The sequence below is a fragment of the Balaenoptera ricei genome, chromosome 7 (assembly GCF_028023285.1).
Source record: "Balaenoptera ricei isolate mBalRic1 chromosome 7, mBalRic1.hap2, whole genome shotgun sequence".
NCBI lineage: Eukaryota > Metazoa > Chordata > Mammalia > Artiodactyla > Balaenopteridae > Balaenoptera > Balaenoptera ricei.
The window spans coordinates 98,755,644-98,773,939 of NC_082645.1; the positions used below are offsets into that span (position 1 = coordinate 98,755,644).

The 18,296-nt window shown below is 36.1% G+C and overlaps 1 protein-coding gene across 1 annotated transcript in view; it reads left to right on the forward strand.

Moving 5' to 3' along the window:
- The window catches only part of SPAG16 (sperm associated antigen 16), a 910,587-nt gene that overhangs the window by 516,223 nt on the left and 376,068 nt on the right, over nucleotides 1–18,296 (forward strand). The window contains exon 13 of the mRNA XM_059927392.1: nucleotides 13,092–13,218. Within this exon, the coding sequence (XP_059783375.1) occupies nucleotides 13,092–13,218 (127 nt within the window). The remainder of the gene's footprint in view (nucleotides 1–13,091; nucleotides 13,219–18,296) is intronic.

Sequence of the window (18,296 nt, forward strand, 5' to 3'; positions counted from 1 at the left end):
CTGACCCAAGAATTATGAAGTGGAAAAGCCACTAAGTGTAAATATGTACTAGAAACAAAGAAAAATACCCTAAGGGATTTGGCGAGCAGCATGGATTATTTTCAGGTGGGGTTTTCATGGAGGACAGGTCCAGGAAAGCCTCAAGGAAGTGTAAGGGTGTCAGGGAAAGCACGTCCAGAGTTTGAGAGAACTGTGGAGGTACTCATACTCAAAGCCTAGAAAGGACTCATTTCACAACTCCTAACTTCCCTCTCTCTGCCATGAATAACATATATGGCACAACTGAAGTTTCCCTGATAGGCTTAAAATATTTTCTCACATTTTCTTTACCAGTAGTTCTATCCTAATCCAAACATTTAAAAGTACTCATTTTTACAGACATTTTAAAGTAACACGGTGGCAAAATTGGATCCTCAGATTGATACCATCAAGGATAGTAACATAAGATTTTTCAGCTTAATACTTTTAAAAAGCTTTCATTCCTAAGAGTAAGCTTGTGAATTAAGATCAGAAGTTTAAGCTAACTAAATTCTGCTTTTAGATGAGAAAATAAAAACTAAAATACTGGCAGTTTCTAAAGCTCCTTCAGGGGGAACTAATTCTTGGATCATTTGTGTTGATCATACAATCCTTTCCTTTTTAGCTAATTGAAATCAACATAAAACTCAGTTTATTTTTAAACAATATATTCAATATTTGACAATTAAGTTCAAAGAGAAGGATATTGGATTGAGGGTTAAATACTGGGAAGTAATGGTGTCTCTTCACAGACAATGAAGATTTGCAGTTTCATTAATAATAATAAATTATTATTGACTCTGGACCCACTATGTACTACTCTTCAGCCACAGAACATGACAGGTAAGGCCTGAGTCCTAATAGAGTGAAAAACTTAGGCAGGGCTAATGGGGGGGAGAGGGTACAATGACATAAGTAGTCAAGTTAATTTCACTTAGTGATTGGTGCTCTGAAGGGAATGAGCAGGATAATGTGACAGATTCAGCTTTGTACCCCTTTGTGATCAGAAGACACTGAGTTTTTAATGAAAACTCTGAGTATGAGGAAACAGCTGGATTGAAATTTCTTTTCTCAAACAACCCAGTCCCTGGATGTTCTAAGGATTTTTTCCCCTCATTTTAGCCCTGCTTTCTCTCCTTTCTGCTTTGCTTTTTGCTGGGAACCCTACTCTCCTACAGCCATGCTTCTGTGACTAGAGATCTTGCCTTTTGTCATTGACTTTTTGCATTCCTGATATCTGGTTTCTGACTAAGATCTCTTTCGGGGGAATTGACATGGAAAGGAAAAGAGGTGTAAGCTTTAAAGTAACACTGTGGCTACTTTTGATCTTAATATGTTTAAATTTAATATATTTAAATATTTTGGAGAGAGAAGTTTAAATAAATGATTTCAGAAATGGCTTTTGTGTTTAAATTATTTAATGTTGCATCTATTGATCAATTTACAGTTAATGAAGTTGATCACAATCATCTTTAAACCCAATTTATTTCCTTTTTTCTTTAAAGCCCTTTTCTAAGAAAGATGTGCTTCAAAACAACCCTTTTGACCTTCTTTGTATATAAAAAACAAGCATATTAGATAGTTTTAATTAGGATTTTTAGAAGCCAGAGTTCTTTTAAAGACTGATCTAACTGCACTCAGACCATTTTAAACAGCAAGATCACCAAAATTACCAGAAAAAGCACAAAAATGCAAAAAAGATGGCACTCAATTGACTGCAAAAAGGACACTGTTTAAGTTATGAGAGCTGAAACAAGAAGGCAGAGCATGGCCTAGCTGGACCTCAGTTGGAAGTGCGCATGTCGTGGGACTCAATTTCGTTGCTGCTCTGCAGTCCCACATACGTGAATGCCTGCAGAGCATTGATTTGGGGGTTATAAGTACATGTTGGCAAGCAGGCAATTTGCATATACGGAATCCTTGAATAATGAGGGCCAACTACACTTCACAGTGTTAAGGTGTGCAAATTACTTAGAATAATAAATGTTCAACAGATATCAACTTAAACTACAGTGTTAAATGTAATAGAAACTGTTGAAATATAGTTATTTGCTTTTGTCTTCATTCATTTGCCTCAAGTTTGCCATTTCAAAATTGAGTCTTTTTACTTTAATTTTTTCCATTATCCAGTTTACTGCCATTTACTGCCAAGCGTCCACTTTTTCCTCACTGTTACCAGTGGGCACTCCTCCAGCCTCTGTAACCCTCTCTCTGTGCTCACACCCTTTGCAAAAACAGTTCAGGTGACTATTTAACAAGTATGAGTGAGGACTTGAGGGTACTCTGAGCAAGTCCCCAGCTAAATTATGGTTATTTTATTTATTCACCTTTTGCTTTTATTCCCCAAATGCCGGATGCATTCCAGGTATTTGAGGTTGCCGGGAATCTGCCCTTTACATATGTGGAGTGGGGTTTTATTACCATTTGGGGGTAATTCTCAGATAGTGTATTTATTGTCAAGGGTTTTGGTCAAAAATTTTTTTTGTTTAGGAGCTGTGGCCTATTGATGCTCCTTCCTGGCTGAGACACTCAGACCACATAATTATTCTTTCACAGTAGATTATGGTGAACTTTATTTATTTATTTATCTATTTAGTTTTGTCTGTGTTGGGTTTTCGTTTCTGTGCGAGGGCTTTCTCTAGTTGTGGCAAGCGGGGGCCACTCTTCATCACGGTGTGCGGGCCTCTCACTGTCGCGGCCTCTCTTGTCGCGGAGCACAAGCTCCAGACGCGCAGGCTCAGTAGTTGTGGCTCACGGGCCTAGCCGCTCCGCGGCACGTGGGATCTTCCCAGACCAGGGCTCGAACCCGTGTCCTCTGCATTGGCAGGCAGACTCTCAACCACTGCACAACCAGGGAAGCCCTATGGTGAACTTTAAGATAGGGTTTGTGGTATATGGTAGATTTTATCGAAATATCACTCCCTCCATTAAATGTTCAACTGAATTTTATGGTCACAGAGAAACTGTTCCACAATAAAGGATTTTATATTATTTGAGTAATATAAAATAACATTAATTAAAATGTTAACTTTTTAAGTCAAAATTTGTATGTCACTGGAGAACTTTGCCTTACTGAGATGGAAATTCAGATTTTTAAAATAGCTTATGTATAAACTTTTAAAACTATGATGGGGGTGGGAGGAATCACTCATTCAACTTGGATGTTATAGTTGTAGTATGACGATTTAAATATGTTTCACTTATGCTCATGTTAGCCTATTAGATTTAAGTATTTCATAAAGAATTTTTATTTCAGATAAGCCTTGTGATAAATGTTACCATTGTATGTTGGCTCAATTATATAAATAGTATTTAAAATCCAGGTCTTTTACTCACAAAACAGAAATAGAGTCACAGATGTAGAAAACAGACTTATGGTTACCAGGGGGGAAAGGGGAGGGGAGGGATAAATTGGGTGATTGGGATTGACATATACACACCACTATATATACAATAGATAACTAATAAGGACCTACTGTATAGCACAGGGAACTCTACTCAGTACTCTGTAATGACCTATACGGGAAAAGAATCTAAAAAAGAGTGGACATATGTATATGTATAACTGATTCACTTTGCTGTACAGCAGAAACTTACACAACATTGTAAATCAACTATACTCCAATAAAAATTTTTAAAAAATAAAAGAGATGGGATCAGGAGTAATCTTCTCCTAATTAAAGCCTGGTGCAGTAATATGGGGGAAGTTTTAAGATTTATTGTAAAGAGTTAAGAAACTAAGAGAGATTTTATCATTCAAGTACAAAATGAAAAAAAAAAAAATGTAGGAACATGGGTTGCCCTTTTAGAGGGTTAGAGACAAAAAGAGAGGACAAATAAGATGACGCCAAATGGAAAATGATGAAATGCGTTGTAAAACAAAATGAGAATGTAAATATTCTTGCTATTAATTACAGCTCTTTATGAAGCAAAGGAATTGCCAGAATTACTAAATTTTTGAAATAAACCTGTAGAGTAAAAACTAAGTAAATAAATAAAATGAAATAAAATAAAATTCAGGTCTTACTAAGGGTTAATAAGATAATGAATTCCAGTATTTTTTTTCAAAACAAGGATAGATAATTTTTACCCTTTTTCTTCATATTCACTTGAATATATGTTGCTGCTGCCTTTTGTAAATGTTCCATAATTCCATTAACCACATTTTGTTGATCTGAAAGTTCATACAAGCTTGAAGTTTCAAAAGTACAGTTTCATATCCAATATTAATAGTGTTAACAACAAACACACCAAAGGAAATAAAACCTTTAAAATTTCATGCCTCACAAGGGAGAACTGTATTAAAACGATGCCCTCTTACAAGTTACAAATGGGAAATACATTTTAAATGAAAAGGCATCTGCTCTAGAAGAGCAGATCACTTTGTTTTATAGCAAGTTCAAAATTCAGAGAAATATTCACCCTTCAGTTACCAGACTAATAAATTGAATCAAGGGGGGCAAGGAGAGAGATAGAAGAAAAAAGGGGAAATAAAGTAAAAGCAGGAGGTGGGTTAATAAAGGGCTTTTTCTTGTGAACTAACTTCTCCCTACAAAAATGATAAGAAAACAGCAGACAGAGCAACAGAGATAAAATTGCATCAGGCTTCAGTGTTTATGTTTTTGATGGAAATGTACAAATAATTCCAATCCCTTGCAATGCTGTCATGCTCCATCACTTTAGTCCATTTTCACCTTGCAAAGAATTCTGAATGGGACTTCCTTCTCTGGCAGCTAAGTAATCTCTTACAAGCCTGCTCTTGCAGCCTGTCTGCCTGGAATGCCCCACACGTTAAACAAGTGACTTGTGAGCAGATTTCTTGCCCCCCTGAGCAGTGCTTTCTTCCTTTAAGCTATATGAAGACCCAGCTTTTTCTTTTTGTTTGGGAAACTATGTGCACTAGAATATATCATTGAGGAACCTCTCCCTCTATCCCACTACCATAACTGAATACACTCCCAAATAATTAAATTGGGTTTTAATGACAACAGACAAAGCCTGAATATCAATTGTGAATGTGCACAGTGCAACAGAGCACATAATATGTAAGGACACAATAGTGCACATAATATGTAAGGACACACATTTCTAAATTATACATTTTCTGTGTATGTGTATTTGTTAGATCTTCATTGCGATGAAACAGATATAATCATATTTATAATACTGTTGAATTTGCCTTGAAAATACTACCAGATTTTGAAAATAGGAGACTTTTTAGTTTTTTGGCAAATTCTGTATGTAAAGAAGATTAAGGTAAGAGCATACTTATTTATAGGTTGAAATGCTTCAATTAAAAAATAATAGAAATTCTATTCAGGTTTATTCTATTTAATAAATACAGCCTTTTAAAAAGTTACCACTAATGAACTACTTGCAAATAGCAATGCTTAGCTTTGTCAGAGGTGGAACTATCTTTCAGTAATAACTCACAGGAGGTTAGAAATAGTAATCATTCTTTAATATTTTGCTGATGCTGTTCACAGATCTTTTTTATGCAGTTATATGTATTGTTTTATTTTCTCTCATGTTTTTCTGTTAAATCTTTTGTGGATTTTTGTTTGTCTATTTCTTTATATTTCCTTTTTACTTCCTTTTTAATTAAACATAAAAGACTTCCCAGTAACTATGTAATGCATGCCTTTAGAAAACAGAGATATATATGTTAATGGTATAGCTATTCCAAATATTAAAGATTCTTTATCCATCTATGAAGATGCATGTAATTGACACATGCACGCATGGAGATGTACTTGATAAGAGAATAGGATCACTATAAATATTCAATTATTCACAGAAATGTATATTAAGTAGTTATTGTGTCCCACATACCAGGAGAGTGAAGCCAGAAGGAAAAGTATTCTGAAAAGTGTTATTCATTTTTAATTGTTTAGTCAAGGTAATATATACAGTGAAATGGGCAGCTTATTAAGTGTTCAATTAGATGAGTTTTGACAAATGTATATACCTTTAAAACTAATGAAGATATAGGCCATTTCTATGATCACAGGAAATTTCCCATTCATCTGATGAAAGCCCACTTCCCATAGCAAACACTGTCTGGTTTCTATATCCATAGAGTGTCTGTTCTTGAACTTCATATGAATTTAATTATATGATACATAGACATATTTATCTGGATTCTTTTATTCAGTATTATTGAGAGTAAAGTATATTGTTGTAATAATCAACAATTTATTATTTTTAATCACAATCTAATGAGTTAATATGGTACTACTTCATCTAATATGTAAGGACCTTAAAACAGTGTAATTCCATGTTTACCCCATCTTCGTGATTTTGCTGTCTTGTATTTTACTTTTACGTACTTAAAACACTGTCCAGTACAGTGATGGTATCTTTACTTTAGCCAGATGTCTTTTAAAAATTAGAAAAAGATGTTTTACATTTACCCATATACTTATCATTTCAGATGATGATATTCTTTTCTGTATACAGATGTTTCCATCTGGTGTCCTTTCCATTCAGTCTGAATGCCTTCTCTTCAGCATTCATGTAGGAAAGATCTGCTGGTGATGAATTTTCTCAGCTTTCATTTATCTGCAAAGTTGTTGCTTCTTCATTATTGAAGGTATTTTAACGGATTATTGAATTTTCAGCCCTTAAAAATGTTGTTTTATTGTATTCTGTCTGTTGTTTCTGTTGAGAGGTCAGTTGCCATTGGCATCATTGTTTCCTACATGTTATGTTTCTTTCATTGATTGTGACTTTCAGATTTTTGTTTTAGATTTTGCTTTTAGCAGTTTTACTATGATATGCTTAGGTGTGTTCTGTCTATTCTTAATTATGCTTGGATTTTCCTGAGCTTCTTGGATCTGTACATTGGTATTTCTCATCAAATTGGGGAACATTTTAGCCAGTATTCTTTCAAAAATGTTCTAACCCTTTTCTCTTTCCCTCCTCCTCTACACCTACCCGCCACCTCCGGAAACCCTGTTATTCCTGTGTTAGACCATGTGATTATCCCCACTGATGACTGGGGCTCTATCTATGGTTTTTCAATATTTTTTCTCTGTTCTTCAATTTAGGTATGTTCTATTGATCTTATTCAAGTTCACTGATCCTTTTTTCTGCAGTATCCAACTTGCTATTTTGCTCATACAATAAACTTTGTTTCATGTGTTATACTTATCAATTCTTTTTTTTATAGTTTCCATTTATTGTCTGAGAGTCTCTATTTGTACACCCATTATAACTGTTTCTTTAAATCCTTAAACGTACTTATGATATATGGTTGATGTCTTGGTCTTTGATTACCAAAATTTGATTCATCTTAGAGCCTGTTTCTTTTTTTTTTTTTTTTTAAATTAATTAAGTAATTAATTAATTTATTTATTTATTATTTTTAGCTGTGTTGGGTCTTCATTTCTGTGCGAGGGCTTTCTCTAGTTGCGGCAAGCGGGGGCCACTCCTCATTGCGGTACGCGGGCCTCTCACCACCGTGGCCTCTCCTGTTGCGGAGCACAGGCTCCAGACGCGCAGGCTCAGCAGCTGTGGCTCACGGGCCCAGTCGCTCCGCGGCATGTGGGATCCTCCCAGACCAGGGCTCGAACCCGTGTCCCCTGCACCGGCAGGCAGACTCTCAACCACTGCACCACCAGGGAAGCCCTAGAGCCTGTTTCTACTACTGAGCTTTTTACTTGATTATGGGTCACATTTTTCACCTCTTCACATGTGTACTAATTTTTTGTTATTTATATGCTGGATGTTGGTTAATAGCAAATTGTAGAGAGTCTATATTAAGTGGTCTTTCTACAAAAGGTAGTGAGTTCTGTTCTGGCAATCTGTTTAATTACAGGCAGATCATTTTTGCCCTTTCAGGCTTAGTTTTATTCTTGGTAAGGACAAGTCTATTTTCATTTTGAACTTAATTCATGAACCTGACCCTTACTCCTATGGTGGGTGCTTTTCTGTAGTCACAACTGAAAGTCTGAGGTGCCTACTGAGTTCCCTCCACTCTAGTTGGGATTAAAGTCCAGTGTCTTCCATCAGTACCTGGTCTCTGGTATCATTGTACAGCACTCAGCCACACAGGGCTTGTAGAGTCTTACTCTGTAGAAATGCCATCTAGACCTTGGCCAACAATTCACAGCAAATCCCCACGCAAACTACTGCCATTTCCCATGCAGCTCCCTTTTCTCACATACCCTTCACTGCAAATTTCAGGCACAGCAGCAGGTCAAACTATTCCCGTTTCCTCTTGGCTCAGTGAGACTTCAAATCTACTGGGGTTCTACTACTATATTTGATAGCAGGGAAGTGTTTCCAAGCAGAAAGTCAGGGAGGTCATGGAGCTCTTTGAAATTTTTTCTTTGCTCAAGGATTCCCATCCTGTGCTGTGTTTAAGTTCAGTGCCAGAAAACAGTTGCCTCATATAATTTGTGTCATTTTATAGTTGTTTGTTGTGGAGGGAGAGGCACAGTACCGGTTACTTTATCATCGTAGCACAAATCCCAGCAAGACACTTCTATTGCTGGTTAAAGGAGATCAAGGAAACTGCCAGAGGTGAGGCAGGTTGAGGGTGGTAAGGGAGACAAGGGCCTTTAGAGTTAATATAGGGCCTGTGACTTGAGGGGTTTTGCAACAAGCTACATCTGTACTTTAAAATATAAAAGTGGGGCTTCCCTGGTGGCGCAGTGGTTGAGAGTCTGCCTGCCAATGCAGAGCACACGGGTTCAAGCCCCGGTCCGGGAAGATCCCACATGCCGCGGAGCAACTGGGCCCGTGAGCCACAATTGCTGAGCCTGCGCGTCTGGAGCCTGTGCTCCGCAACAAGAGAGGCTGCCATAGTGAGAGGCCCGCGCGCTGTGATGAAGAGTGGCCCCCACTTGCCGCAACTGGAGAAGGCCCTCGCGCAGAAACGAAGACCCAACACAGCCATAAATAAATTAAATAAATAAATAAATTTAAAAAAATATATATATATATAAAAGTGGAGGAAAGATGAACTTCAGGAATCAAGCCAGTAACACACTCAGTGAGAAGTCTTTTGGGAAGATAGCAAATCTGATTAGAAATTAGAGTTAACCTAAATCTAATTTCCCTCCTTTTGCCATTAATCTTTAGCAAGTAGCTGTCCCATATAATGTTAAGTCATAATAAAAAGAAACCAACCCAGAACCGATGATGAATTGCAAAAATTGAAGAATAAATGAATATAAACCAAATTCCACTGAAGATCATACAGTGCACAAAGAATTATGTAAGTAAAGTTACCAATAATTCAGACAAAAAGTCCTCTATATTTTCAGTCAAATTACAGAAATGCTGTATTTCTTTTTTTTATAAATTTATTTATTTTGATTTTATTTATTTTTGGCTGCATTGGGTCTTCATTGCTGAGCGCGGCCTTTCTCTAGTTGTGGCGAGTGGGGGCTACTCTTCATTGCGGTGCACGGGCTTCTCATTGCGGTGGCTTCTCTTGTTGTGGAGCACGGGCTCTAGGCGCACAGGCTTCAGTAGTTGTGGCACGTGGGTTCAGTAGTTGTGGTGCATGGGCTTAATTGCTCCACAGCATGTGGGCTTTTCCTGGAACAGGGCTCAAACCCATGCCCCCTGAACTGGCAGGCAGATTCTTCTTTTTTTTTTTTTTTATATTTATTTTTGGCTGTGTTGGGTCTTCATTTCTGTGCGAGGGCTTTCTCCAGTTGCGGTGAGCGGGGGCCACTCTTCATCGCGGTGCATGGGCCTCTCAGTGTCGTGGCCTCTCCCGTTGCAGAGCACAGGCTCCAGACACGCAGGCTCAGTAGTTGTGGCTCACGGGCTTAGTTGCTCCGTGGCATGTGGGATCTTCCCAGACCGGGGCTCGAACCCGTGTCCCCTGCATTGGCAGGCAGATTCTTAACCACTGCACCACCAGGGAAGCCCCTGGCAGGCAGATTCTTAACCACTGTGCCACTGGGGAAGCCCAAAATGCTATATTTCAAGTTGATTTTATATAATAAAATAGAACATCAAAAGAGCTAAAGCATTTTATTATGATTTTATAAGACAATAGATGCAGATAGAAAGCAGACTGAGAAATATCAGGAAAAAAGTGAAATCAAAAACAGAAATAAAGGTTTTTGATTGCTCCCTCTTCACAGACACACAAATAACCACAATTAAGAATTATAAAGAACAGGTGTGAAAAAGAAATTTTATATATATATATATAAGGATACAAGGATTATAGAGAAAATGTTAAATGTAGAGGAAAATGAGACAAAATAAAACATAGCGGGTGTTCTTAAGGGGGAAAAAAGAAAAAACAAGCAGAATAAATGGAAGAGAAAAATGTAAAGATATAGTGAAAGAATAACTATTTATTAGAATAAGAAAAGTCTAAGATGGAAATTGCTATCAAGCCATGCCATGGTGAAATTTCTGAACTCCAGTGTTTGCAAAAGAACTGTTAGGGCTATGGGTATAAAAAGCAAATCATCCACAAAGGAAGTTAGGCAGGAAAGGGAAGAGAGATTCGGCTGGCCTCAGACTTTGCCCCTGGTATGAGACAGTGAAACATTCCTCCACAAACATTGGAGAAGGAGAAGTGATGGTCCCAAGATATTACAACCATTCAGAATTGCTTTTGAAGTACTGAATAATCAAGAAAATGTATAAAAGTATGGGTTCAGAGGATTAATTTAAACAGATATTAATTGAACACTAGGAGGATGGGAGGCACTGAGCAACACTGGGATTTATGATTACTGATCATATGTGTGTGTTATAATTTTTGACGTTGTAAGATTAACAAAATGATTTCAAAAAATTGGTAGGTGAGTAAAAGAAAAATGGGAGGAATTATAAACATGTTATAATTATAAACATTTCCTTTTTAAATTATACTTTCTATAAATGAAATATGACTAAAAATAACATACTTAATATTTTCTTAATGTGAGGATGTTTTTTAGAGAATGATATTTCATAATAATAAACTATTGACTTTCTTATATAATTTAATTTAATAATTTACTACATTATATATAATTTTCATTTTTCTATGAAATCAATCTCTCTCTCTTTTTCTCTGTCATAGAGCTATATCTGGAGCAATTACTCTAATAGTTAAAGATGATTATGTCAATATAGTGGGCTTTGGAATATAAACGTTTAAAGAAATGTTTTGTACTTATATTTTGAGAATCATTAGAAAATAGCAGGTAAAATTTCTACATAAAACAGTACTTCTTTAAAAAATAAAAGAAAATAATTTATCCTGTAAGTTTTAGCACACATCTCAAAAAAATGTCATAAATAAAATCTGAGCATACTTACAAATATCCAAATATATTTTTGAGGGGTCAGGTATTAGATATTTTAGGCTTGTGAACCATATGGTCTCTCATTACTGTGCAACTCTGCTGTTGTCATGGGAAAGCAGCAATAGACATGTGTAAACAAATTGATGTGTTCCAATAAATCATTCTTTGCGAAAATAGGCAGCCAGCCATGGGCCATGGTTTTTGAGCCCTGGTATATATTGACCTTTCATCAACCTTAATGATCAAAATATTATCAGCCTCTCTCAGAAATATTAAGATAAAGAAACTGATACAAAATGGCCCTGATTAATGAATTTATTGATTTTATTTCCTTGTTCCTGACATTAATTACTATAATACTTCACTTTGATATGAAAAGTCTCAATCAAGGGGCAAAACTGAGTAACTTACATACGTATCCACATAAATCTTAATATTTTCTAACTTCTCAAAAAAGCCAAAATTTAAGTAAGGAGGAACAAACTTTGCTCCAAACTGTTCTTAGATGTTATGCTCAATTTGACTTCTTCCCTTGCCTTTTACATTTACAACCTTGGTCAAAAATCTCAGATTGTCGGAGCTAGATTGGACCTCTCAGTGCATCAAATTAAGTAATCTCATTCTCACAAGAAGGACCCCTACTGCCACTGAGGTTAATAACTTCTCTATGGTAACCCTGCTAGTTCTTGTCAAAGTTAGGACTGGAACCCAGGCTACCAGCTCCCATCGCAGAGTTTTTCCCACTCCACCATACTGTCACGTATGGCATGGCTCAAGCCAGACAGCCATCAGCTGATCAGAGCTTAATGAGCTGGTTATCATATTAGAAATGTACTTATATTGACTCCTCTGTTCTCGGCATTATTAGTTATCCTGTTTCTTCTCTATTTTTAAAGTAGGTTTATAAATAAAGTTAATTAAAGACAATCAAACATTACAAATGAGAAGTGATACTGCTCTATGAATATATCCTGCTTCATTAAGAAACAGTCCTTTCATAAAATGGCAAAAGGCAAAGCTGCAGTTGTCTTTCCTTATGAGTTATTTCTAATCATTTAGATCAGTGGTTCTCAGACTTCTGTGAGTATCAGAATCAACTGGAGAGCTTGTAAAACACAGACTGTTGGGCCCCAACCCCAGAGTTTCTGATTCAGTGGGTTTAGGATGAGGCCCAATTTGCATTTCTCATATGTTCCCAAGGGGTGCTGATGCTGCTGGTCTGGGTAAAACACTTTGAGAACCACGGGTTTAGATTCGTTAATTCACACTTCTGCTCAGGCTTCATCTCAGATCCAGTGAAACAGAATGTCTGGGACTTGAGGTGGAGTATCTGCTAAAAGTATCTCAGGTGATTCTAACATAAAAGCCCAAGCAGCTGAGGCGGGGGCGGGGTGGGGGGAGGAAGAGAGACTGAGCAACTTAAAGAAGTTTCTCTGGTCTTCCCATATTAAGAAATGTTTTCTTCATCAGTGTATTCCTTTATGAGATGGGAACAGTTTTTAAGTAGTCATTTCATGATAAGGAATAAATGAGGTATTATGAAGATGACTTTACCAAGTGACTTTATAAATTGAACGTAATTTAAATTTAGTCAATTTTATGCTGCTAATTCTATAAAGTGCTTAGAATATAAGGTGATTGTAGAACTCTCCTTTTAAAATGTTATTTTTGTACATCTTGCCACTTGTAAAGCTACTTTATGCCTCAGATACTTGAACTATCTTTGTTAGCATTGTATAGACAGCATAAGAAACATGTAGTGCTAAGTCCTACAGCTTTAACTCTTACTGTTTCTCTCTACAGTGAAAGATGCAGATGCACTTTGTATGGACATACAGACTCTGTGAACAGCATCGAGTTTTTTCCTTACTCCAACATTCTTCTCACAGGTTCTGCAGATAAGTCCCTGTCTGCATGGGATGCAAGAACGGTAAGCAAATCATCAACACTTTTTCCAATTTTGATAGGTCTAGTTACTCTTAGTCACTTTTCAGGTATTAGGTACAATTTATGAAGTAATTGTACAGGGGCATGTAGGTTAAAAGAATGGTAATAAGTTCCTATTTACAAGATCTTGTCTATGTGCTTTTATGTACCCTGCCTCCTAAAAGTAGGACTATAAAAATAATGTAATTACTTCATTAAACATTAATGCAACAATTTTTTATTGAGATAGAAACTCTGCTGATACAAAACATATGACAGGGAAATGCATAGCACCTCTCCTTAAGGACTTTGTAGCTTGGAAAGGAAGGAGAAACGAGATTTTAATGCAATGAGGTATGTGTTAAAATGGAAGAGGATACAAGACGCAGGGGAAAAGCAAGAAGGAGAACTCTTATCTGCCTAGAAGGCTGTGGATGGCTCCCAAGAGGAGGCTGTGCTTGAGCTGAGATTTGGAGGGTAAGCACGATATACCAGGTAATCTCGAGAAGGTGGATTCCAGGAAACAGCAGTGCATGTACAAAGCCATAGAAGTATGAGGCTACAAAGGCATATTCTGAGAGTAATAATATGTTTGAATAGAGCTTAAGGAAGGAGGAAGAAAAAACAAGCAAGAGTATACAGATAGACAAGGACAAGATCATTAAGTATCTGATTGAAATTTTATGGTTTTCAGAAGGAATCTATTAAAGCATGTTAAGCAAACAGGGTAACATAATCAGGTTAACCTTTTAGAAAGATTAATTTGATAGTAGAGTTAAGGGAGTCATTCTCATATAGGAGGCTTGTACAGTAGGCTGTGAGCAGATGAGAATTTGAACTAGGAGACTGTGAGAATATAAAGGAAAGTATGGATTCAAGATAAGGGGTTTAACTCTTACAATTTGAAAAGTGACTGGATGTGGAGATAATGGGAGGGAAGAAAAGGGGTTTAAAGGTGACCAACTGTCCCAGTTTATCTAGCTAAGACTGAGAGTTTTCCTGGGTTGTGGGATTTTTCAGTGTTAAAACTAGATAATCCTGGATTACTGTGGCTTCAGAAGTGAATTAGATGTGAAGAAATGGAGATGGAATTTGGGAACTACACTTTCAAAGAGTTTGGCTGTGGAGATGAAGAGGAGAAAAGTCTATGCCTGTAGGATCTAATAGAGGTCTCCCTTGTTCAGATAGGAGACAGCATGTTTATTTGCTTAGCGGTAGGGGAGAGGAAGGGATTAAAGATTTGGGAAAGAGCAAACACAACTAATTGAGCACACACTTTAGTAATTTGTGGAATGCCAAAATATGCAAAACAGGGTCTCCCTATTTGTTCTTAGCAACATTTGATGAGGATAATGTAGGAGACTATACTAAAAAGAGAAAAAATCCATATTTTATGGTTCGTGAGTCAGGAAAGAAATGCAACTTGTAATGTTTCCCATTTATCTTCCTGTATACAATGCATGATTGACATCAATAGAGGAATATGATGGTGAACATACAGATAGTATGAACAGGGACCCAAGTTCATTATGGGAGGCCCTATTTAGTCCTCTGAGACAAATTGATTTAGGATAAATAGGGAACAAGGAGACCTTAGGTTCACATATTATAGAAAAACAGCTAATGGTAGAATGACAAATACCTTAGACACAACTTCACATGTTGCAGCATGTCAAGGGGCAGCAGTCAAGGGGCACTGTGGGAAAAGTGTATCAGCCATGAATTAAGAGTAAAATCAGAATGATTTGTTGTTGGGTAAAAAAGGTGCCACAACCTTCTCCTTGCTTTAAAATAGCTTAGACCCTGGTGCAACAGAATTCACTCCTGCTAATGGAGCATCAATGAAAAAGCAAGATTTTCAACGCATTTAGCCTAAATACTTACATGTGAAGTGTGTATAAAAGCCATTGGTAAAGGAAAACCCACAGAGAAAATATTAATTTAGTAGTGACCTAAATTTTATGCTCATTTTCTTTTGATATCAGATTTTGTTTTTGTCTGTCTCTCAGAGTGCTATAACTGAATGTTATCAGGAAACATGTCTCTTATTTATTTTCTTTCCTGTGAAAAACTGGAGCACTAATGCTTGGAAGTAAAACTGCTCTTACAAAGAGAAGTTGCCTCTCGTGTATCTGCCTTAAATGCCTAGAGTTGCTTATTGATGGTGGCCTTCCTACCTCTTGTTGGGAACTCCTTGTATACTGGTCTTATTTCCTACAGTATGTCCGGGAGCAGGAGAAAAGAGGGATTCAGCACAGCACAGGGCATTTAGCACACAGCAGGATAGCATGTGGATTGAATGTATGTCCTTAAAAAGATTGTATTTCTTTAATCAATATTAACATATATTTTTCAAATTTGTTTTAATGGCAAATTAAAATTTTTATTATTAATATTATTACAATTTTATTAGTAGTATGCATGCTAGCTTTATAGTCATTAATACTAGGGAAAGGACTCTAAAATACTTTGGTATAAATAAAATGTTGTTCATAAATTATGGTAAATACATCAGTGGTTAGAAATAAAGTTCATTTAATTAGTTTATTTTCTGAAAATATTTCAAACCAGATGTTAAAAAATATATATTTAAATTGGTATCTATATAAAATAGAATTAGCATGTAAAACAAAGGGAAATTCACTTAATTTAGGTTATTAATAAGTAGACAATGCAAGTTGTTAACTAAATGTTATTATAAAAGTCTACAAATAATATATGACAGCAACTCTAGAATTAAACAGAATCATTTCACTTAAGTTGCGTTAGCAGTTCTGGTGATTTGTTTCAGATCTACCTCATTTTTTTTAAAACACAAAACAAAACAAAAAAAACTTGAAACAGCCAGATTTTTAAAAATTCATATTTTATATATAGTTTTTAAAGGGTACATGTTACATGTTGTTTATATAATATGAAATTATTAGCTTTTTTATTTCACAATGATTTGTGAAGAAGTTAAAAATAAATGTATTCTTGTAGTTAAATATTATGAGATGTTGAAAAAAGTAACCAGGATAGCTATAGTTTTTTCTGTGTAATAGTAAAAACTGTACAACATACTGATATGGATGGTATTATTAGACTTGTAATATCAACTACATCTGTAGTATTCTGGTATTCTCCTTTTTTATAACTTTTATATTATGTAAATTCCTTGATAAATGATAAACTGTCAGGTGATGCTGAAAGACTGAACCTAAAATGAGATGAATAACTTCCTTACAGTAAAGCAAAAGCAGAACATTTTGTCACCTCAATGTGACCAACTAGTATTGAGACATTTTCTAAAATATTTTTTGATGAAACATGAAAATGACTAGTGGATTATATTCCTATAAATTAGTTTTAAACCTCTTTCTCCCATTCCCAAACATATACTAGCCTTAAATCATTAACCTAATCTAACAGCTTATTGTCAAAGATAATGAATGTGGAGACCTCTAAGTCAGTCTCTAAGTCAACTGGACAGATGGGCTCTGAGTTTTGTGGGAGACAAGGAAAGGACTATAAATCTTTGTAATTACCAAATGGAGGCTATTAAATAGCTTGCAGTTTGGAAACTCATGAAATTGCTCTGTTTTATAGGACTACATGCAGAGTATTTTTCCTCAAAGTTATGAAACAATAAAATTATTTTATTAAAATTGAAAAAAGATTGTAATATTGTCAGAAAATGATGTATAATATAGTACATTTAGTGAAAACTTATAATGCCCTCTCAAAAAGCGACATGAAAAATTCAAATATACATCAGTGATTTGGAAGCCTATTATAAAGGCCAAGATTATTAGTCATTCACAAGTCCAATGAAAATATTAAGGCTTTAGAATTTTTTTGAAAAAAAGAAAAGAAAGAATGTGCTCACTGTACAGTAAAACATAGAATAGAATGAGTAATACATCTGTGAGTTCAGAGCTAGGCTGACAAAGATCGGAGTTGCTGACATTTCGCCTTTTGCGATGAGTCAGACACAGAGTTCATGGCCTGGACCGCCTTTGGTGTCCATGTCTTGCTCCCTAGACTAACTGCAGGCTCTAGTCCAGCATACTGTGTTGTCCCAACTTAGCTGTAGCCAAAAGATCCAGTAACTGATCACTCTGAGTTCCTATGAAGTGAAAAAACTGAGAACTCACCAAAAAAGTTACTCTTGGGTCCTGTGTGGTGCTAACCCGTTGTGGACTCCACAGTTCAACCTGCACCCTGTCTAGGCTGTTGTTCTCCTCAGATGCTACCTGGTGAACTGTTAAAGGAGCCTGACATTATTCAGAAGCCCAAATGTGGAAACAGAGGCAAAGATTGTACCTTCTCTCTCTAGGTTTTATTCCTCAGCCACATTCAGCTTAGTAATATTTTTTGAAGATCTTTGTGCCAGGCAGTATCCTGGGTTCTGGACTGTTGACTGTGACAGAGTCCCTGCCCTCAGTGTACACACAGTCTACTAGGGAGCAGACAAAAAGAGAAATTATCTTAAAATTAAAGGTAGTAATTGATATATGCTTGATATAAACTCAATATAACTATAGCTTTGGCTTCTTGTGCCAAAGCTCACTATTCCAAGAGGTGATTTAGTAAATAACACTTATTGAATACCTACTATGTGCCATCACTTTACCTGTAACAGCTATGTAATGCTTAGTGGAATCATCATTATCATCTGTATTAGGAACTGAAAAAACAATGGCTCAGAAGAGTAAAATATGTTGCTCAGACCAGCCAATTGGTCAGTGCAAGAGTCAGGAAGCAGGCTGACTCTCCAAACTCAATTCTGTATTTTTATTTTACGGCCTCTAGTTTTAGTTGGTTCTCACTGGCAATCAGAATAGTGTTAAAATGGCATTTCAGTAAGAAAAGATGATTCAATATGCTTACATTTTCAAAAATGTTTGTTTAGCACTGTAATTCAATGATTCATTAGTCAGATCTATGCTTGGATTTAACAACTATCAGATGTGCAAATGATCCCTCACAAAGACACAAAACTCTAAAGAAAAAAAGTGCATCATGGTCTGTAGCTATCAATTTGGATAATGGATTTTCAAATTCATCCAGTTATGCAATGGCATTTTTGTTAAAATTTGC